Here is a 22,118-nt window from a genome sequence, read left to right as displayed (position 1 = left end):
GGTCTAGGCCCACCCAACTCCTTGCCAAGTTGCTTCCTTTCTTCTGGAGTCAGCTCATTACCATTTATCATTTTAAATGGTGTATTTTTAGTAGCCTGAATTGGCTCATGACTAGTCACATACATCTCTATTACCCCTTCTTTATTTACTAACTATAGGAACACTTTTACCTCATCACTACTGACTAACTCCCTTTAACCAGTCACCCAAGACCTTCCCTTCTGTTTATACTAGAAATTAAAGCCCCTGGGCACAGCCACATTAGCATAAACAAAGCCATGAACAGTTGCTTCCCTCAAGAAGTGTACATCTATCTTAGAGACGGTCACATTTTTCATCTAATAAACCCAGCCACCATCCCAAGTTAACACCCTCCTATTCTTACCAGCTAATGAGGGTGTAAATGCACCCCCTAATGTAATTTTAAGGTTCGCTTTGTCAATTATGTAACAGTTTCAACATAAACAAACACACTAAATCACAAGTTCAGTAATTAATTGTAAAATTAGTCAAATCCAATTACATGCATGTAACAATTACTGCAACAAACAACAATTAACCTTCGCTATGCACTTAATTACCATTTACCAACTAAAGCTCGCTTACCCTAATTAAGTAATTTTTTAACAATTAAACTGCATATAAAGGTCAAAGATTCGCATAATTAGGGTTTATAATAATTTATGTCAAGGAATCCCAAAATTAACATATTTTACCCAAAATACACCCCATTTACCCACGCAAAGTACAATAAAGAAGTTCAAAATACCTCTCTTTGTTAGGATTCTCGAATCTTTGTCAGCAAAGACCTAAGCTTTTGGTCCCCTCCCTGTTGAAGATGACGATCTCGTGCTGAGTTGTTGCGCTTTTGTGGTGTCACCTCTTCTTCAACTACCAGATGAGAAATTAAAGGAGAAAGGTGAGAAATATAGTGTTTCACTTTTACAGAGAGATTAAAAATGTAAGGAAGGAGATGAGAAATTCAGAAAAATTAATGGGAGGAAGGTGAGAAAGTGAAAGGAATTGAATAGGGAAAGTGAGGGTAATGAAGAGAGAGAGGAAAATCGTGTTTGGAGCATTTAATTTGGAGTGAAACAGAAAAAAATGGGCTCCACATCACTTTTTCGTCACCGAAGTTGGGTTTTGGTGGAAAAAACCAATTTTATTTTTTGGAAAATTTGTCTAAAAACACCTTTTAAAACACTTTTGTTGTGAAAAATCACCTTATAAATTTTATTTTGTAAAAACACACCTAAAACCAGTTTTTATTTTATTTATTTTTTATTTATGAGATAACACCTTAGGCTAGTTTCATGGGATTGACCGGTTTCCCGGCGCTGACCCTTACGTGAGGGTCACATGCTCACTTAGAATTAAAACCCAACCTTTCTTTTTTCTTTCTCTCTCCTCAAAACCACCAAGACCACCACCTAGCCAACCCCCAACCACCATCACAGTCCACCTGAAAAAACCTATCCTCCATCACCGCCCACCTGAAAAAAACCCCTCCCTTTCTTTTTTACCCTTTTCCCCCCTCTAATTAGACTTTCTCTCTCCTCTGTTCTTCCTAGCAACCCTCAAATTCTATCAATTGAAGGGGAAAACTCCATTGTTTTGCTCGAATTGCTGCAAAGAACCTCAATTAACCTTATTTTGAGGTAGATAAGTTGTTAAAGTAATGAAATTGGTTGTTAATTTCGTTGATTTTTTATTTACCTTAGTTTAGGGTTTTTAATTGGAGGTATGAAAGGGGGAAAAACCGCTACCAACCCTCTTCTCTCTCTATTGGTTTATTTTAGGGTGTTAAGGGTTTTTGTCAGGATGTTTGGGGTTATTTATGAGGTGGTTAGGGTGTTTATGGAGATGTTTAGGGTTTTTTTGGGTTGTTTTCATGGCGGGTCTAGTGGTTTTCGAGGGTGATGGATGGTGTACATAGTGGGTTTATAATGATTTAGGTGGTCGGTGATGGCGGCTAGGTTGGTGGGTGGTGGTGTCGGCGGTTGGGTTCGCTAGGTGGTGGTGTCGGTGTCGGCGGCTGTGGCTAGGTCGTGGTTTGGTGGTTTTGAGGAGAGAGAAAGTAATTGGAGGAAAAAGGGGGGAAAAAGAAAGGAAGGGTTCGGCACGTGACCTTCACGTGAGGGTCAACGCCAGGAAACCGAGTCAATCCCCCTATAATCGGTCTAAGGTGTGTTGTTGCAAAAAAATTCTGGTTTTAGGTGTGTTTTAACAAAGATAATTTATAAGGTGCTTTTTCACAACAAAAGGGTTATGAAAGGTGTTATCCGACAAATTTCCCTTATTTTTTTTATGAGGTGCTAAAATAAAACTTTAAATTATGTAAATGGAAAAAGCCAATAAGTCGTTTTTTTGGAGGTGGTAAACGTCAAAATTTCCTAATTTCATTTTACAATATGATAATAAGGGCAATTTAGACTTTTTAGATGGACACAACTTCTTCACTAGCTCGCCCCTTGATTTTTATATAATAGTTCGTAATAGAGATAGATATACTTTTTTTAATCATGTTGATTTAACTTTACCAACAAGAGTTGACTCAAGTGGTAAGCAACGGTCTTGAGTTCGAGACTCACCGTATGCATAAACTCTTGTTGGGAGACTCACCCAACATAAGTCAGGTGTGCGACATAGTTAGGATCCGGATATAGTCGAAGTTAAGTTCAGGTGAATCGGACGGGCATCCTAAAAAAAATGTTTATGTAAATTTACAATCTAATTCAAACCCGAGATACTCAACCCGAACCCGACCAATTAAACACTCCACGTAAGCTAATTCCAACCTATACCACCTTGTCAATTGCTAAAAAGAAAAGAAAAAAAGTCAGCCAAAAATTCTTGAAAATTCAACGCTAAAAATCCTGTAATATCAACAAACCCAGAGGATTGGCTTTCTTCTTCCTCCTTTGGGGTCAGCCAATTTGAACTTGACCATCATTCTCTGCCACCCAACACCTTCCTCCCGCCCTCCACTTTCTCTCTCCTCTTCGATGCCATTGTTAAACCCTTCAATTTTCCAGATCTCTTTTTTCTTCCATTTCACCTTTTAATTTCTCCTGAGATCTGGTGAATTATTGATCAATTTGATACAATTTTCAAAAAAAAATTAAAAAAATTATAGAAAATGATTACGATTCCATATTTGACTGCATTAACAACCTACTTTAGTTATGGGTTGTTATTTGTTTTTGGTCAATTACGTGATTTATTCCGTAAAATCGTCGATCGGTGGACTACCAGCACTGTTGAGGTTGATTTTCCTCTTTTTTTTTTTGGAAAGTTTGAATCTTTAATTTTTTAGTTTTTGAATTTAATTTCTGATTTTGTGTAATTTTTTTATTATTTTTTTTATTAGGGTTACGCGCCGATTTGTTTAGGATATGAAGATTTCTATATTCGTCGTCTTTACCTTCGAATTCAGGTAATTTGATTCTTATAATTGCAATTAATTTCTTTTCTTTGATTTATTTACTTTATTTTAGTGGCATGCTATGTATAAGTGGGAAATAGTTGTTTTTGAAGATAGTGAATTATTCAAATTAAACATAAGCTCAAAGGTTCATTTTCAATTGTAATAGAATTGTAGTCTTATAGGTTTAGTCTTATAGATTTGTGGTTTGTTAGTGACTGAGAAATTTGCATTGGGTCTGTGATTGAGCGTATCACTCGGATTGATTTCAAAAATTAACTGGAAGTGGCCTGCTTTCATAATCACCCATGAGGCCATGATCAAGCTCTGATGTGATAGTGTGTTCTTGTACCGGTATAGTCGTTGATCAAGTGTTAATATATTCATTTATACAGGAATAGCTAAGTTGAAATACCAGTATACAACTTTAATCAAAAGGGAACATTTTGAAAGACAAAGATTTAATCTTTCTTTTGAGTGTGTGTGTGTGAGAGAGCGAGAGAGGGTAATTTGAGAGAGAAATAGAGAGGGGGGGGGGGATGGGGAGGGAGAGAGGAAGAGAAGAGAGATTGAATTGTTGGATGAATATTAATTTTTGGTGAAGCATACAATGCTTGGTTTTTATGAGGAAACTTTTAAAGTCCTATCAGTAATCAGTTATTAGAGACGTACAGATTTCCATAGTTTCCAGTCAATCCATCTAAGATTTAGCATATCCAGCAGCGAATTTATTCGTAGTGTAAATTTGGGAAATTTGGTACCCTGATGTGGTTCTACTATTATTCTGCCAATACGTTGGCTAATTCTCCACGCCATCTGTAGGACTGCTTTGGACGACCGATTTCAAGTGCCCCAGATGCTTGGTTTGATGTTGTGGAACGTTATTCCAATGATCATAACAAGACTTTAAAGTATGTTTTAGCTATATGCAAAAGATTAAACCTTCGCTTAATGATGATTTGCTTGCTTCAGCTTTTTGGTTTTTTCTTTCTTGAAGGTTTCAAAATTCTAGTCTTATAATACCAACCAATTTATGCATTGTTTGTGCAGACGAACTGACAAAGTTAAGCGTTGTCTTAACTTGGGCTCTTATAATTATCTTGGATTTGCAGCAGCCGATGAGTATTGCACACCTCGTGTAATTGAATCACTAAAGCAGTTTTCTGCCAGCACCTGTAGCCCGTCTGTAGATGGAGGTGCCCATATTTTTTTAGCTAAGATGTACTAATTCTTTTTGGGAAACAGGTCCATTTAATGTAAATGGCTAAGATTTACCGTATTATGCATGCAGGCACTACTACACTGCACAGTGAACTAGAGGAGTGTGTTGCCAAATTTGTTGGAAAACCAGCTGCTTTAGTGACTGGAATGGGATATGTTACAAATTCTGCTATTATCCCTGCTCTGATTGGGAAGGTACTTGAGACTAATCTTTGGAAAACGATTCTTTCATGAGTTGCATTAATTAACATTAGTACTCTTGATTGTCAATAACAGGGTGGGTTAATTATTAGTGATTCTTTGAATCACAGCTCCATTGTCAACGGTGCTCGTGGATCAGGGGCTACTGTTTGTGTTTTCCAACATAATAGTGAGTTGTATTAAGTAACCTGCTAATGAGAACAATAGCCCCCCACCCCCTCCCCTCTCTTTTAAGAACTCAAATTTTAAGTGTTTAAGATTTTCGCTTGCTTTCATCTATCTGACTTGCTCCATTTTATTATTGCATTCAGCTCCATCTCAGTTGGAGAAAGTTTTGAGAGAACAAATTGCTGAGGGTCAACCCAGGACACACAGACCATGGAAGAAAATCATTGTTGTTGTGGAGGGCATATATAGTATGGAGGGAGAACTCTGCAAACTTCCTGAGATTGTAGCTATATGCAAAAAATACAAGGTATGGATGGCGGAGTTTTTGCGATATGTATTAGTTATGGGTTATTATCTTTTTTTGTTGTCTAATTTTGTTTGTATTATCATTTTTTTTGGTGGGGAGATAGAAACAGGGGCAGGGAGGGATGAGAATCTTTTTAAAGGTTTTTATAATGTGATTTATGATAGGAAAGTTCCACGCCAGTAATCCCAACTATGGATTTTTCATATATAATCTCAACTTAGGGTTATGCTTCCCAAACTATTTTCATTACCTTTATGACTGGTTCTTGCTAGTGAGATTGCATGTGTGGGCTTTACCTCCCTTTCTTTCCATCTCTGAAGTTTGTTAGAGAGATGAATTTTGCTGCCACCATAAATCTGATCTTTCGTGTTTTTTGATTTTAAAACTAAAGTCTGGTTTTTATTTTTATTTATTTATTTATTTTTATTTTTTTTTGTCCAGCTAACACGACTACACGAGTTTTTATTTTTTTTAAAAAAAAACAAACTAATTTGTACTGTTTTTTAAATTTAAAGGTAAGAACTATCACATGTGTAAGATCCAGTAGTATTCTTTTCATTGCTATTTTATGGAATTTAGATTGTGATTGTGTTTTAATTTTATGATGACAATCATATGGCTATGGGCCTATGAATTTATGTATTGAACTACTGATACAATAAGGAGAATCTCAACTTGGTTATTCAAGAAAAAAAAACGAAAGAAACAACATATATTTCGTCTTTGAGAGAATGAGTGGGTGACAGAAAAATTGAAGATGATGCTTAAAGTGTAAAATGGTGAAAGCTGTAAGCCAGATGGAGTTTTTTAAAGTCATCTCTATTGGAACAAAGCTTTTGGTGTTGGACTATTATTCTTATGTAATTAAGAAGAGCAAAATTTTTGACTTAACAAGCAGGTTGCCAGTCATCCAGGAGTATTTTGGGAAGCATGACCCTATAGTTTGTATTATACATGAATAACCCATAGTTGAGAACTTGAGATTATTATGGAAAGACCTTTGATAGTTGGGATAAGCATAGCGAATTTTTCCTTTATGATATTTGGCCGACAAAGTGGTGTTTCAAGATGGTAATTTTCATCCACAAACTTGATTAAAATTACACTTATAGTATATTTAACCACAAGACATGAGTAAACACATGTAGTGTCACTAGGATTCTGTTTGACATGCCATCAGCCCTCGTATGACAAGCTTTAAATACTTTGTAAATTACATTCCCTTGTTTCTTCCTTCTTTCCTTGTCATCCCTGCCATCCCTCTTTTCTCTGGAGTATCAATTTATTGATTACAACTTTCTTTCATCCTCCTTTAGTATTCCAATTTTGGAATCATGTACTCATTCTATCTCCATTGGAGTGGGTTGATGTTTGGAAAGACATAGGGGTAGAATTATCCTTTTAGTGTTACTAAATTTTGTGGAAGTCATTATACCTGCAAATCTTTCCAATTATGGAGTGATTAAATTATTGAAGAAACAAGGAAAAAACTTCCCTCCATTTCCCTCGCTCCGTTCATTTACCCCTTCTCCTTCGTATCCCTTGGGCTAGGAAGTTTATCCTTCCTCGTTGAAATATTAGGCTATATTCTCTCTTGGCATGTAACTGTAACTAAAGTGTGCTAATTCAGTACTTATCTATGCTTTAAGCACCTTCGGGTGACATGATACCACTTATAGCTTGTGTGGATAGAGGGATATGGAGAGAAGGGAAAGAGATGGGGTCAATTTTCCTGTATTTGGATAGCTAAGTATGAGGGTGAGGGAAATAGAGCTATGGAAAGGAGGGGAATGGAAAGAATTTACCTTTTTGTTTTTTAAAAAAAAAAAGAAAATCTCACCAAAATTAGAGAGATTCGGAAGTAAAATAGAGACATATCAATCAAATTAATCAAAGCCTTGATCCCATTAGTGGGGTCGGCTACATGAACCAAAAGTGTTATTCCGTGTAGTCATCTACAAAAATCTTCCTCCTCCATCCGTTACGATCAAATACATCATTCTTATGCAAATCCAACTGTTTCATATCCTTTCTAACTCCTTCTAACCAAGTTATCTTCGGTCTCCCTCTGCATCACATGACATGAGCCAAAATAGAGACATACAAACTAAATAATATTAAAGGCTACCTAACTTGTATTTTGCCTTCCTTTCCCAATCTCACACTCGTGACTCTCTCCCTCCTACTCATGATTTTCACCCTCTTCCTCGCCTTTGTTTCACTTTCCTATTAATCGACAATGAAACTCTTTGGAGAACATGTCGTGTGCTTCTCAAGAACTTGGTTTGTTGCTTCGAATCTATTGAAAATTTGAATAATTTCTTTGGTTGGAAGTTGTTATGTTTGTTTTTGTTATTACTTTTTTATTTGTGTCTCGAATCATTCTTCGCTTAAAGTTTGGGTTTTGATAGATCCAAGCTACATTTTTTTTTTTTTTTTTTTATGTTCAATTCAAGGTGTGGTTGGCAATATATATATTCTTTGTCTCAATGTTCTTGCAGCTTAGGCCCTAGTTCACCTTATTTTTGCTGATCTAATCTGATTTTTTTCTTATCTAATTGTTTGATTTGACCAAATAGACCTTATATGTACACGCTAATCTTATATACTTCCTCTGTTATAATTTTGCAACAATGATGAAATTACATATCCCAAAGCACATTTTATATGTTAAATATCGTTAAATTTGAGTAAAAATTATAATAAATTGATATTATAAATATATATTACGCGACAAATCCAACAAAACCCCACTTGACTATATACATCATAACGTATAAATCATAATATGTGGTCAAACAAGAGTGTTGAATAGTTCAAATTTCAAATTGTAGCAATATTACTAAAGTGACAGAAATATCAAATGGGGTTTTGTTAGATTCGTTATAATATGTATTTTATTAATATGTGATTTTCATGATTTTTTCATTACGAAAATAAAGATATTTAGCAATAAAAAATCGCACATAAAACGATAAAGTATGTTTTCTAATCTGATTTGAATTTTTTTTTTTTTTTTTTTAATCTCTGAAATAAGTAATAAGGTCATGAAATAAGGTGAACTACACATGGCCTTTTTGTTGGATTTTGAAGCAAGTTTTGTTTTACGATTTCCTCCCCTTCCCTCCTCTTCTTACTTATCCAATTAGGGGAATTGGATCTCTTCCTCCTTCCCTCCCGTCTTCTACTTAATGAATATTTGTGTAACAATATGATTATGTGGAGGGTCTGGAGCAGTGGAGCTTAGCACCTCAATGTGTGACAAAGAGTGTAGTAAGTGGCTCATAAAAGCTTAGGATGTATGTTAACCCTCTGCTATCAATGTTTTAGACACTGATGTTTCTAGAACAGTTGTCCAGAGGATTACTAGTGAAGTTTGTATATTAATGGGATAAAAAAATGTCCTGTCAAGGTAGCAGTTAAGTGTCATCATGAACCAAATGCATAACATAGATGTTTTCTTGGAGAAAGAGATCATCAAGTAATATTGTTGTTAAGAAATCCAAATGTTAAATTTATATAGATTTTGAGCTGATCAAACCTTGGATGAAATAAACCGTCCCATGAAAATAAAGCTAGAGTTGACTTCCTTTTTCCCTCTCTAGAGAGAGACTGAAGTAATCAATGCTGGTCATTCATGATAATTTGTGTATGTAAGATGAAGTATTTGAACTAACTTACTCACCTGTAATCTTGTAGGATTAGTGTCCAATTCAAGTGAGATTGTGAGGTGTATTTTACAACATGATTCGTTCTCTGTTCTGGTTTGCAAAGTGAAGCATTTCTGTTTCTTCACCCTCATATTCTCATGAAATAACTCTGAAACTCCTTGAAGCTTCTCTCTTTGTATTTGTTGTCCTTGTATTCACTTCCACGTTTCCCTCTTTATTTTAGGCGTACATTTACCTGGACGAGGCACACAGCATTGGAGCTGTAGGGAAAACTGGTAGAGGTGTCTGTGAGCTCTTAGAAGTTGATACAGCTGATGTTGATATCATGATGGGAACTTTCACAAAGTCATTTGGATCGTGTGGTGGTTATATTGCTGGCTCAAAGGTTTGTTTTATGTGCATTTTCTACCTCTACATGGAGGTTTATTTGAAGTAATTAGACCATTGTTAGATGACTCTAATTTGCATATTATCTCTTTTGATGCAGGAGCTTATTCAGTATCTCAAGTACACATGTCCGGCTCATCTTTACGGGACATCAATTTCACCACCGGCCGCACAACAAATTGTGTCTGCAATAAAGGTTCTTCTTGGAGAGGATGGTTCGAGTAGAGGTCTAATATACCTGCCATTTACTATGCAGTTGTTTATGTTGTTACAATTAACTTGTGTATTTCATAGTTTTATGCTGACTTGTGGTCATGCATATCAGGTTCTCAGAAGTTGACCAGAATACGTGAAAACAGTAACTTCTTCCGGTCGGAACTACAGAAGATGGGATTTGAGGTCCTTGGGGATAATGATTCTCCGGTGATGCCTATAATGCTCTACAATCCTTCCAAAATTCCTGCATTCTCTAGGGAATGCCTCAAGCAAAATGTAAGCATAGTTACCATGATCAATCTTTGTCTTATTCCTGAATTCTGATTTTTGCCATCATTAAGATTGGTTGCTCTAGCTCTTAAAATGGTTGGCATTGTAGTAATTTATTTTTGTCCATAAAAACACAGGTGGCTGTTGTTGTTGTGGGATTTCCAGCTACACCGCTATTGTTGGCTAGGGCACGTATATGCATTTCTGCATCTCATTCAAGGGAGGACCTTGTTAAGGCTCTTGAGGTCAGTGTTTTTCAGGACATATTCTTTTGTTCATTTTGTTTTCATTTCTTGGATACCTCCTCATCCTAAACTACTTGTCAAAATTTCCTATTTGTCAAGATATAGCAGTTTTTAGTTGGCTGAAAGAACAGTTCAGACGTCACAATAACCTATGCTTCATACTTCAAATTCTTTACTTGCAATGTTTTGACTGTTTAACTATTGACACACATCTACATTGATTATATTTGGTGATGTGTACTTGGAAAAAAAGTGTTTGTTAAATGCATCTTCAAAATATCAACTCTTTAAAATTTTTACTTGATAATTGTACTTGAACTTATGCAATGGGAAGTGTGAAGCCAAAACATTGCAATTTTCTTTTTTAAAAGGAAGTATTTCTTATAGTTTTCACTCAAATTTGACAGGCAGTATCTACAAAATTTGTAAATTTGTGGTCGTGTTGGTCAGTGAGGACCAAGAGCTGTGCTTTTTTTATTAGGGCTCATTTTCATTTTAAGCATCATTTTCTTTTCTTATAATAGTCTTGTCAAAATTTCAGGTTATCAGCAACGTTGGTGATCTGGTTGGAATTAAATACTTCCCAGCCGAGCCAAAGAAGGAGCATCAGGAGGATGGTGCAGTGAAGCTGGACTAATATTTCCAATTTTGTGGTAGCATAAAGATGAGGGAAAGGTTAGGTTGGATGTTAGTGTGCAAAATATTAGTAGTATTTTTTTAGTGTCTCCAAAGGAGTTTCATATGGGCTGCATCTGCATGTTGTGAAATTAAGGACTTATTGTTCTTCTCCCTCTTTGTTCAATTTTTTTGTTTTTAAGTTCACAGTTGTCTAACCCGAATGGGGCTCCTGTTTGGAGGCTTCTTTTGTAAATATTGAATGTCTTTCTCGAAATTACTTGGATTACAATTCTTTCAATTCTGTTCTTCCATGGTAAATGATGCATGGTCCATTATTTTAACCTTTAGAAAATTTTATCATTTCATGTTATTTGTTGTTTAAAGTATGATGTGAGAGCATCTACGAAACCCATGGGTTGAAGTGTTGGACATGGATATTAGACTTAATTTTGAATTGGTGTTGATTTTCATTCGAAATGACTATTTGGATGGTTATAGACAGTGTAAAAGGAGTTCACATAAGTGGGCAATATAGACCTTTTAAGGGAACTGGACATGGGTAGGTACCTTCAAACCTCTTGTTTTTCTTCTTCCATTTACTCTGCAAAAAAGAGGTTCCAAATCTTGAAGTTTATTCAATCCATTATTTAAAGAGCTAATTACTCCCATAATTATTCATCATCAACTATTGTTATGAATTGAAGTTGAATTTGTGAGCTTTCACTATTTTCTCTCATATCACGCTTGCAAATTAATAATATATATAACAAGACTCCACTTGATATTTTTGTGGTCGGGAGAAAATCACGAATTTTTCATATTAATATTAAAATTAATAAAAAGAAATTGTAAATATAAAGATATATACCACTGTTGGGTTAGCGTAGCTCAAATTTCATAGCCCAATTTATTACATCTCAAGGTTTCTAGAAAACTCTCGTATATTGAGAAATTGATGGAGAAATATGGAGTAATCTAGAATTTGGTGAATGGTCATAAAGATTCTAGATTGATGTGAACTTAAAGAACATGTGTAGAAGATTCCACACACTTCTTCCACCTTAATACATTACCTATAAATATAAGACGTGGGCTTCATTTAGGAGCATGTATCCACCTACATATCCCCCAATACTCCGATACATATTATACACTCTATGAGTGTCCCTCTATACTCTCTTATTTTCATATAATGGATTATTATTTCAGTGCTTGTCGTTCGTGAGTTTTTATAAATTTTCTCATGTTAAATATTGTGTGTTCATTTCTTTACTATTTATCTCGGTCTTTATCCTTCTCTTACTTATTTTCTCAATCTCTACATCTTTAATTTGCTTTCGCGGTGCACTCACCAACCCTAATAATCACGCCATTAGATAACCCTATCTCCATTCTTGAATATGTACAACTCTCATCTGAATTGTGTGTTCAACAATGCATGACATAAGGTCTTTTGAAAGAGATCAAAGGGAAAGAATTGAAGTCCGTCTGTACAAACGATCCTTTGTCGTGAATCGAATTTACTCTGATAGCTCTAACTCCAGATTAAACCCCGCAAGAACACTAACCTAAAAGAAGAAGAAAAAAGTCAGAAATTTTATACCATAATAGTTCATACTCCTAAATTTAAATGAAATTGCATACTAAAATAACCTGTAAATTTAAATGAAATTTTATACCATAATAGTTCATACTCCTAAATTTAAATGAAATTTCATACCATAATAGTTCAATTGGTCTGACCATTATTAGTGTGTTGTAGGATTAGAAACGCCATAGAGCGTGGTATCGCACACTAAACATCGCAACTATATACTGGAACAAATAAAATCTACATTAAATATTTGCAAAATAAAGAATTTTGAAATTAAATTGTAGATCAGACAAACCTTTACTATTAACCCAAGATTTTGCCACCCATTTAATGGTCTTAAGGATAATTTAATAAAAAATGGGTTTATAGGAGAAAATGCAACCTGTTTTCTCAATCATATGATCCATTTCGACTTTTCGGAACTAGTGTGTGGTCCGGACGATGCTCCGGGTTGGTAGTTTGAACGCTTGTAATTTAATAGATAAGTTCATTCTTAATTTTTTTTTATTAATTATTTGTTTATTTATAATATTTTTTCCATAAAACCTTTGAATAAATTAGTTGTAAAACAATTATTGACTACTCATATAAACATATCCTTCATATATAATTTATAATATATAACAATAGTTAATATTTCCTTTATGCATTACTTTTTTTATTTTTTTATTATTTTTTTTTTATTTTTAATTTTAAGGAATGCTTTTATGCATTACCTTAATGAATATTATTAGCAAATAATGGAATCGATTTTTTTAAAAAAAATTGTAGCTATTAAATGTTCATAATCTCCAATCCATATATATTTATGATTTGAGTATAAAAACATGATTAATCAATAGATGAGATGGTATGACTTATTTTTAGGAATGAACTCATTTTGTACAAATATTTGCTCATTTGTGCAAATAAGCAAATTTGTTTAAGCAAAATCCTATCATAAATCATGCTTATTTGCAAAATGAAAAAAAAAAATGCAATAAAGCTTCGTTAAATGTAAATATCGATTGTATTTTCCTGTACCCTATCAACCTTCCAATTGTAAAATTTGGGATCCTAATCAACCTAATGATTGGAATTTCTAAGACTAACTTAACTGGTACTTGAAAATTTTGAAACCCTAATATATTTTACAGTAGAGATTGTTAGGACCCTAACATATCTATCGCTTAAATATTTTTGGGCTCTATTGGCATTTGACTTCATAGACTAACGCAAGTTTTCTAGCGTATTTTGTCCTCACTCATACATACTCTGAATCCCAAGAGATCATTCATTTTAAGACTATTCCTAGTCAAGCATACATAATTGGGGAGTATCTCAACATAGGTACCAAATCCGCAATGAGGATTGACAACTGGCCCCACAGATCACACAAACTAATATTACTCATAGCCCATATGTGCAATATAGACTCAATAGACCGACTATTGGTCCTATAAACCAACACAAGTTCTTCTAGCGCATTTAGTCCTCACTCAAGTGCACCTTGGGAAACTTTATAGGAGGTTACCCATCGTAAGACTACTCCCAACCAAACACACTTATTGTAAAACATCTTAGCAAATGAGTTCCCTAAAACAAAGATTCATCTTTTTTTTTGGTGTTTAGAGAGCCACAAGGGTAGGGGTGAGAATCAATTCCATAATTTCCTGAAACCGGGAGAGAATCTCTAGCCACTTGAGCTATCCCTCACTCTCAAAGATTCATCTTATTGAATATGTATTACATCAAATCCTTTTTACAGCAAAGTAGGGGTATCACAAGGGTTATTTGTCTAAAAATGGAGTTAAATAAGGGGTTTTAATTAGTTCGAACTACTCTTAATGTTGCACTTTTATTAGTTAATTAATTCATTTATGGCAAATTTAATCTAACTAAGGGCGCGTTTTCTTCACTTGATTGGACTTGAACCGAACTTATTAGACTTAATTGAACCTGATTGGAAATTAGTAAACTTGATTGAACGACTATTAGACCTGATCAATGTGATCATTGCACCGGATTGTAACTTATCAAACCCAATTAAAACTTATTAGACTGGTTTTGAACTTAGTAGATCTTATTGAAATTAATTAGAACTTATTAAAGTAAATTATAATAATTAAAAAATAATAATTTATTCATTGAAACGATTTCAATTAGCAGTGTATATTCAAATAGTGCAACAATTCTCTAAAAGAAGAAAAAAAAACAATTGTATTTACTTGGTATTAAAAATACCATTCGAATAGACGAATACCACCGAAACAAGAAAAGCCGAAGACTGGCCGATCTACCATCGATAAGCGCTCACTTCCTCGCTCACTCTACTATCTCAAATTCCACAAAATCATAAATCAATTTTCAAACAAACAATTTCATTTAGAATTTATCAAGTAAATTCAATGATGAGGGTTCTGCCCTTTGGGTTACTGCTAGTTTTAGCTTCTGGGTTATCAATCATTCTCATTTACATCACTGGAATCTCCAATATTGGTACTCCCTTTTTCTCTCTCCTCTCTTCTTCAATTTACAATTGCAAGTTTGAAACTTGATTTATGAATTCTGGGTGTTTTTTTAGATTCAAAACCACGGCTTTCTGATCAGGATTTGGAGGCATTACTTGCTCTTCAGAATAGTTTTCAACAGTGTGTGGTAAGCTTCTTAATGTTTTATATACTGGTATTTTCCTTAAACTATGTAAATTGAAATCATTGTACTATATAATTATTAGAGGAGTGTATGTATTGCATTTTCCTTTTGGGTTTTGCTTTGCCAAGTCTATCTGTTGCATTTGATGTCTTGAATGCATTAATTGTCATGTCGATAGTATAATTTGAACTAATAAAAGTATCAATGGAGGTAGTATGAATTATATGGATATAGTTGGACGCTGGTATAATTATTAAACTTGATATAATGTGTAATAACGGGATTTTTTGGCCTAAGTATGAGTGTCCCATATTATGTTTGAGTGTTGAGTGTTATTTAGGGTGTTTTTAGTGTAGTTATGTGCTATTGAAATGGTGTTTGTAGTGTAGTTATGTGCTATTGAAACCCCATTTGACAAACTGTTGAAATATGTCTTGAATCTGTTATAAGTCGTGAACGAGGAAGTTTGTAGGGGAATGATGTGCAGAAGGTTGGAGCTATAGTTCGTGGGGGAGTGAGCTATCGTTCAGAGGGCCATTGTAGAATCGCAGTGGTGGAGCTATAATTATAGGCGAGTGAGCTATAGCTCTTGCGTGCACATGACACCAATGGGCTATTATGGCTAATCTAACTATCTAAGATAGTATTTTGAGTCTAGTGATCATCTGTGTGTTGATCATTCTGATCGGTTGATCATTCCGATCTGTTGATCATTCTTTTTAATCTATTGAGCGTTCTGGATCAGTTATTTAATATGTATTTCCTTAAGAATATCTATGTTGCACAGACTTGGATTTGGGTGTCGTGTCTGATATGGTGTCAGATCCTTCGAACTCCCGATTTTATAAAATTTCATATAAGACCACTATATATTTGGATGTCATGTCGTGATACTCTATGTACAACCGGGTGTCTTATACGCATACGTGTCTAAGTGTCCGACTCAACTATTTTGTGAAGACATTTTATGATTTCGAACTAAAATGAAGTGTCTAAGTGTCCTACCCATATGCGAGTGTCGAGGGCCTAACAAAAATGAAAAGTCCGTGTAAGGTGTAACATAGGTGTTAGGTTTGTTTAACTCATGATGAAGCAGTCTATAAGACAATAAGGGATTCAGCTTAAGAGGTGAACGTGTAGTGTTGTATGTCTGCTATTGCTGAAAAGTGTTAACAAGAGACCTTTATGTGTTGCAAAGGTCTAAGTTTTGGGTCTACAATTGTCTAGTGTTTGAAAATGCACGCCTAGAGGTGTCACGGGTCATGGGCTTTTTATGGTCCAGGCGAGGCGATTTCGATGAGGTGCAGCTAAGGTACACACAGGCGCAGCTTAAGGCGTACTGGGGCGCCCAAAGATTTGTTTCAAAAATATTTTATTGTTTATTATATGCGCCTCACTTATATATGGCGCAGCCTAGGTGCAAGGAACTCATAAACGCCTTGGTGTGCCTTTTTATACATTGCTGTTATCATATCGCAAGTCTTGTGGAGCAACTAGTCACTCATTCTCACATCGAGTTATGAACCACATTCTTGAGAGTAAACACTCATTCTTGAAATTTGAAGTATCAAAGTCTTCGCCGTTGAGCCTAGTTTGACTCTTGGTCGGCATATGAGGACAAATTTTAGGAAGCCTTCCCAAAGGTATGGTCGTGAAGACATAGTGGCTTTTGCACTATGTATTGATGAAGAGGTGGATATTTCTTAGTTGTCCAAGGAAGTTGTTTTATGTACTATATGCTCAATGGCTTGCCGCAATGGGAGATGATATGGAGTCTTTTCATAGGAATATGACTTGGGAACTTGTTTTAAGGCCTTTGGAGAAAAAGATCATCACTTGTAGATGAGTTTTCAAAGGGAAGGATATAACCAAGTATAGAGTTAGGGTAATTGCAAGAGGGTTTCTTTAGAAAAGGGAATTGACTACAAGGAGATTATATCGCAGGTAGCCAGACATACTTCCGTCATGGTGCGAGTAGTAATAGCTGTACATCAGACTTTGGAGCTTGAGCAACTATTTACGAAGTTCAACTACAACAAGAGTCCGTTTGATTTTTGTGTGTATTACATCAAGATGGAAGGTGTTTTGTAGCTCTGCGTATGCTATGTTTTGCACTAAGTCTGTCTTTCCATACGCTAGGAAGGAGCATTGGCAAGCTATGTGGTACCTTAGAGGTACATCTAATGAATGTTCAAATCTGGAGTAATTTCTAACGTTATTTGGATTTGCTGCTAACTATTCGAAGCTATTAGTTTCCCTTCAGGTCTGTTATGTTTTGGGAACAATCTTGTAATCTAACTATCTCATATAGAGTCTTTGGCAATCATTTTATTGATCGGATTATGTTGATTAAATCTGTGTAATTTGTTGATTATTCTAGATTTGTAATCAAATACAGAGGGAGTATAAAAAACAAATGTTATTGTATAATATATTGTTAGATTCGTCATAATGTATAATTTCGTAATATCAATTTTTTTTTGTTTATTTTTATTTTTATTTTTTTATTTTTTATGGTTTTATTAACATGTAATTAGATATTTTAATGGCAAAGTTGTGTCTTAACATGCGTGTTTGGTTAAAGTGTAATACTTAAAAAACACGGATAGAGTAAATTGTTGCAAGTAAAAAAAAAAGGTGGAGGAAGTATATATATATATATATATATATATATTGGGCTTTTATTAATTGAGCTTAATTGGGAACCGGAACCTATATTAACCGCGTACCGAACCAGAATCAGAACCGAAACCGAAACCTGTTGCAACAAGTGAGCAATTTAATTACTCGAAACCAAAACTTGCTTTCGGAACCAAAACCTGATTAGGTTTCGGTTCTGATTCAGGGTACCCAAATTTTTTGCTTCCCCCCCTCCCCATGGTGAGCCAAGTAAATGTGTGAATTTCTTGTTGATTTCGCTTTTCTTTCTTGCATCCGTTATAACACAAACTTTATACAACTTTTCTTTTGTGTGGTACACTATTCTTCTATGCGAGTTTGTCTTGTTGACTGAAAGATGGGGTTAATGTTTTTTGTAGACCCTTAAGGTTGAATTCCTGCACATGTAAAGCACTTCCAAGTTGTCTTAATGAAAATAAACCTTGTTCAAATGGACCACCATGGCCTACTTTGCTATGTTTAAGACTCTAAAGAATTGATGCCTTCAATTGTTAATTTCTCATAATAAATTTTGTGTCTGATCTTTATTGCTGCAGAGTGCAAATGGCTTGGGTTTGAGAGCTGTGTTTGAAAAATATAATTGCAAAGTTACAATGAAATTTCCTGATGAAACTGTCTCCAAATGGGTAATTCTATTTAGTTGCTTTATAGGGCTGAAAATTGGTTTTATGTCAACATCATCTTCCCCATGTTATAATTCTGTTCTAAGACTTGCTGCTAAGATGCCTATAATTTTGTACAGAATGACCCTAAAACAGGAGAGGCTGAAGGCTTGTCCCATGAATTCAATCTTTGTGAAGCTGTGGCGACCTGGGAACAGGTTAGCTGACTTTTTCATGTATCATTTATTCTTTAAACAGTAAGGAGGTAAAGAAGAGTTTTATGCACAATTTTGAGTTAGAAGTTGTCATTCAAAATCTTCAATATTATATTGTTTCCCTGTTACACGGAGGAGAAAGAAAGGGAAAAAAGAAAAAAAAAAAAATGTTCACAATCTTGTTTATGAATCATTTTATTGATCGTTTTGTTGAGAACTTTCAGTCATGATTTAATGCGATGCTCTTGATTGATCTGTTATTTAGTGAGCTGAATTTCTCAGGTTAGAAATAGTACAACAGTCTTGACAAAGGAGTATATTGATGCTCTGCCTAATGGCTGGGAGGATTATGCATGGAAAAGGATCAACAAGGGAATCCAGCTGTAAGTTTTTCTTACGCATAATAAGAGATGCCATCTTGATGTACTTATTATTGCTAAGTATATCACAGAAGATATATTGCCTTACCCTTTGTTTGGATTGAAGGAAATGGAGGGAAAGGAAGGGAATTAGAGGAGGGATGGAGTATCTTTCATTTGTATAACAAATGAGGAAGGAAGCGAATTGGAGGGGAGAAAAGTAGAGGAATTAAATTGTAAGAAATTGATTTCTCTAACAATGGAGAGATTAGGAAGGAAAACTCATCATTCTTCTCCTCCCTTCCTCGCCTTCTTTACCTTGCCCATTCTTTATCTAAACAAACTTTTACTGATTAATTGCTAATGTCTCAAGTATGGACATTGTCTCTTGAATGGAGTATAAGCAAGACAGATCTGCCTATCGTGGGGGGGGGGGTTTGGGGGGTTCAGGACAGGAGAAGGGAATATATCAAATGTTCGTTTTACTCAATTTGTGTCATGTAATACCTGAATTGCCTGGTAGCCTCTCTGTAAAACCGCCAGTCCAACATGAATTTTTTTGAGTTGCAGAAATAATTGCCTAAACAAGGCCCTTTGCATGGAGAAACTCTCTCTGGTTCTTCCTCTTACACCTCCTTATTATCCGAAGCAGTTTCACCATTGTGCTGTGGTAGGGAATTCTGCAGATCTTCTGAAAACCAAGTTTGGCCAAGAGATAGACTCTTTTGATGCTGTTTTCCGACAGAATGGTGCACCTATTCAGGTCTTAAAGCTTCTATAAAATGTACTTGATATGCAATGATTCACTTCTAATTATTGGTTTCTTGGATATGCAACAGAACTATTCTGAATATGTAGGCTCAAAGAGTACATTCCGTCTTCTGAATAGAGGGTCTGCAAAAGCTCTAGATAAAGTTGCTGAGCTGTATGGTACAAACTTTACTTGACTTCTTTGAAGTTTAATCAATATGCTTTAGAGTATCTGATAAGATCATCTTGCAGATGCTGGAAAGGAGGCCTTGATAGTTAAAACAACTATTCATGACATAATGAGCAAAATGATCCGGGTTTGTATTCATTCCCTTATTTCTTTTATTTTCCCCTTGGTTTAAGAGCAGTGCTTTTTCCTTTAGTCAGTTGTAATTTGAGCCAACATCCATCTCTTTCAGTCTAATTATACATACTTGGGAAATGTATACTCTCTGGCTTTTCCCTTCATTTTTATTTTTGGAAATTGTGAATTTGGACAAGTAAAAGGGGGTGTGTTTTATAATAATAGTAGCAGGACTGTTTATAACAAACTCAAATTGATTTAAAAATGCTCATGATATCTGCGATTTTTCCGTTTCCTTGATCAACTATCACTGGTAGTGTGTTCTTGCTGTCCCTGAGCTATCTACACCTACTTTATTGTACTAAATTTGTTTTACCTGCCTTTTGCAGGAAATTCCTATTCTCAATCCTGTATATCTCATGTTAGGTACATCCTTTGGTTCATCTGCTAAAGGAACGGGACTTAAAGCGCTGGAGTTTGCACTTTCTATATGTGACACAGTGGATATCTATGGCTTCACTGTTGATCCGGGTTATGAAGAATGGTAATACTGAATAATGCTGTCATGATTATGAGCTTCCATTTTGCTCCATAAATCAGTAATGAAAGTGTATTAGCTCTTGTTCTGATTGACAACTGTTGACAATCTCAGGACTAGGTATTTTTCTGAATCCCGTGGAGGTCATACTCCTTTACATGGTCGAGCGTACTACCAGATGATGGAGTGCTTGGGTGTGAGTGTCACGTGCAATTTATTTATTTATTTTTTTCTGCGTTTCATTTGCTTTCTTTCATTCTAAAGACTGTATCTATCAGACAACAGAGCATTAGCCACTTTTATCTCCCTTAACATGAAAGTTACCTAAATTATATTGTTTACATCCAATCTGATGACAAGCCTTTTTGTCATGTGGAAAATACAATTGTGCTATATTTTCTCAGCTATTGAAATGTGAACTATGCTATTCAAACACTGCATCTTTGTTTGGCTAGTATTTGTAATTTAGGCCAGCTAAGATAATAAGAAATGACTTTCTTTTGTCGACTATAAGAAAAAGAACAATCCTTGACATTTTTGTTTTTTCATTTTGTAGCTGATCAAAATTCATTCTCCCATGCGTTCTGACCCAAATCGTGTTGTGAAGTGGCTTCCCAGCTCTAGCATTATTGCTGCTGCAAGGATTGCATCTGAGAAGATATTGGCGTAAGTAATCTTGAAGGAATTTGCCTCTTCTTTTCTGCACGAAGATTTAGATGTAAGCTTGTTCCTTGGGTATATCTGCGTATTATTTGATGTCACCCTTGAAATTAATTTTAGAGTAAATGAAGCATATGGATATGCTTATGTTACTTGATGCTTATATTGAGAAGTTTTCTCCCACATAACAGTTTCAATACTTTACAGGAGAGTTGGAGCTGGCTCGACCGATCCACTAAGTCAATGTTCCATAATAAAGAAGCAGCAAATCGATCGGAGGCCTAAAGCAACCCTCCGGAAGGCAGCTCTTGAGCACCAAAAATATGTCAAAGGCGCAACACTGTATCCTGTTGAGCATAATCCTGGCCATGGCTTACTTTGCACAGTACCTCAGTAATTAGTTCTGCTGCTGGCCATGTTCTGAACAGACAAGACAGTAATTCTGTCAAAAAAAAGAAAAAAAAAAACTGACAAGAAAGTGAAGTTTCGGAGAGATGGAGTAACTTGTGGATTTATCGCGCAATTGAGTGTGTTTGGACCACTATTTATATATCCTGGTGGGTACAAGGGGCAGAGCATTTTTGTCATGTAATTGCTTTTAATACATATACATAGAACTAGTGCGTGGCCCGGGGAGTGGCTTAGGTTTTACTTTGAATAATTGTTGGATACATGGAACTAGTGTGTGGCTCGGACAATGACTTAGGTTTTTACATTGAACAATTGTTGGATAGAAAAGTTCATATTTTTGTTATTTTTTAATTTGTTTTAATCTAGCTATTTATTTAGTTGTATTAGCTTTTCATCTAACCTATGAATCTATATATTTAGCTTAGCTTATGAATTGTATGATTTTGAATAATTTTCCTCGTCTTTTTGGAGGTTATTTTTGTAAGAAAAATCATATACGTTCATTGTTGATGTGATTCAAGTATGTTCAACCAGTAGTTATTAATGATTGACAAATATGTTGTAATGTACAATGATATATATTGAAAACAAAGACAATAATAAAATTATTGAAAAACAAAATTTATTTTATAATAATATTTAAT

The 22,118-nt window shown here is 35.0% G+C and overlaps 2 protein-coding genes across 3 annotated transcripts; both read left to right on the top strand.

Moving 5' to 3' along the window:
- Positions 1–2,700: 2,700 nt before the first annotated feature.
- On the top strand, positions 2,701–11,039 carry LOC110739645 (long chain base biosynthesis protein 2a-like). Its single transcript, XM_021920095.1, has 12 exons — positions 2,701–3,265; positions 3,371–3,436; positions 4,247–4,335; positions 4,475–4,620; positions 4,716–4,840; positions 4,922–5,015; positions 5,158–5,321; positions 9,216–9,377; positions 9,480–9,606; positions 9,705–9,871; positions 10,003–10,110; positions 10,652–11,039. The coding sequence occupies exons 1-12, from the start codon at positions 3,140–3,142 to the stop codon at positions 10,745–10,747; spliced, it is 1,470 nt and encodes a 489-aa protein (XP_021775787.1). The 5' UTR covers positions 2,701–3,139; the 3' UTR covers positions 10,748–11,039.
- Positions 11,040–14,432: 3,393 nt separating this feature from the next.
- On the top strand, positions 14,433–21,925 carry LOC110739644 (sialyltransferase-like protein 2). 2 transcript variants are annotated; one of them, XM_021920094.1, is made up of 12 exons: positions 14,433–14,800; positions 14,886–14,959; positions 18,172–18,261; positions 18,378–18,455; positions 18,735–18,835; positions 19,382–19,574; positions 19,651–19,741; positions 19,814–19,878; positions 20,255–20,409; positions 20,518–20,599; positions 20,960–21,121; positions 21,271–21,400. In XM_021920094.1, exons 1-11 carry the CDS (start codon positions 14,710–14,712, stop codon positions 21,071–21,073), a joined length of 1,134 nt encoding a protein of 377 aa, XP_021775786.1. In that variant the 5' UTR covers positions 14,433–14,709; the 3' UTR covers positions 21,074–21,121; positions 21,271–21,400. The 2 variants fall into 2 exon arrangements, with proteins under 2 accessions (XP_021775786.1, XP_021775785.1); XM_021920093.1 differs by having other exon boundaries at positions 14,434–14,800; positions 20,960–21,069; positions 21,271–21,925.
- The last annotated feature ends 193 nt before the right edge of the window (positions 21,926–22,118 follow it).

Source organism: Chenopodium quinoa, unplaced genomic scaffold (genome assembly GCF_001683475.1).
Source record: "Chenopodium quinoa cultivar QQ74 unplaced genomic scaffold, ASM168347v1, whole genome shotgun sequence".
NCBI lineage: Eukaryota > Viridiplantae > Streptophyta > Magnoliopsida > Caryophyllales > Amaranthaceae > Chenopodium > Chenopodium quinoa.
This window is presented reverse-complemented; position numbering and strand designations above follow the sequence as displayed.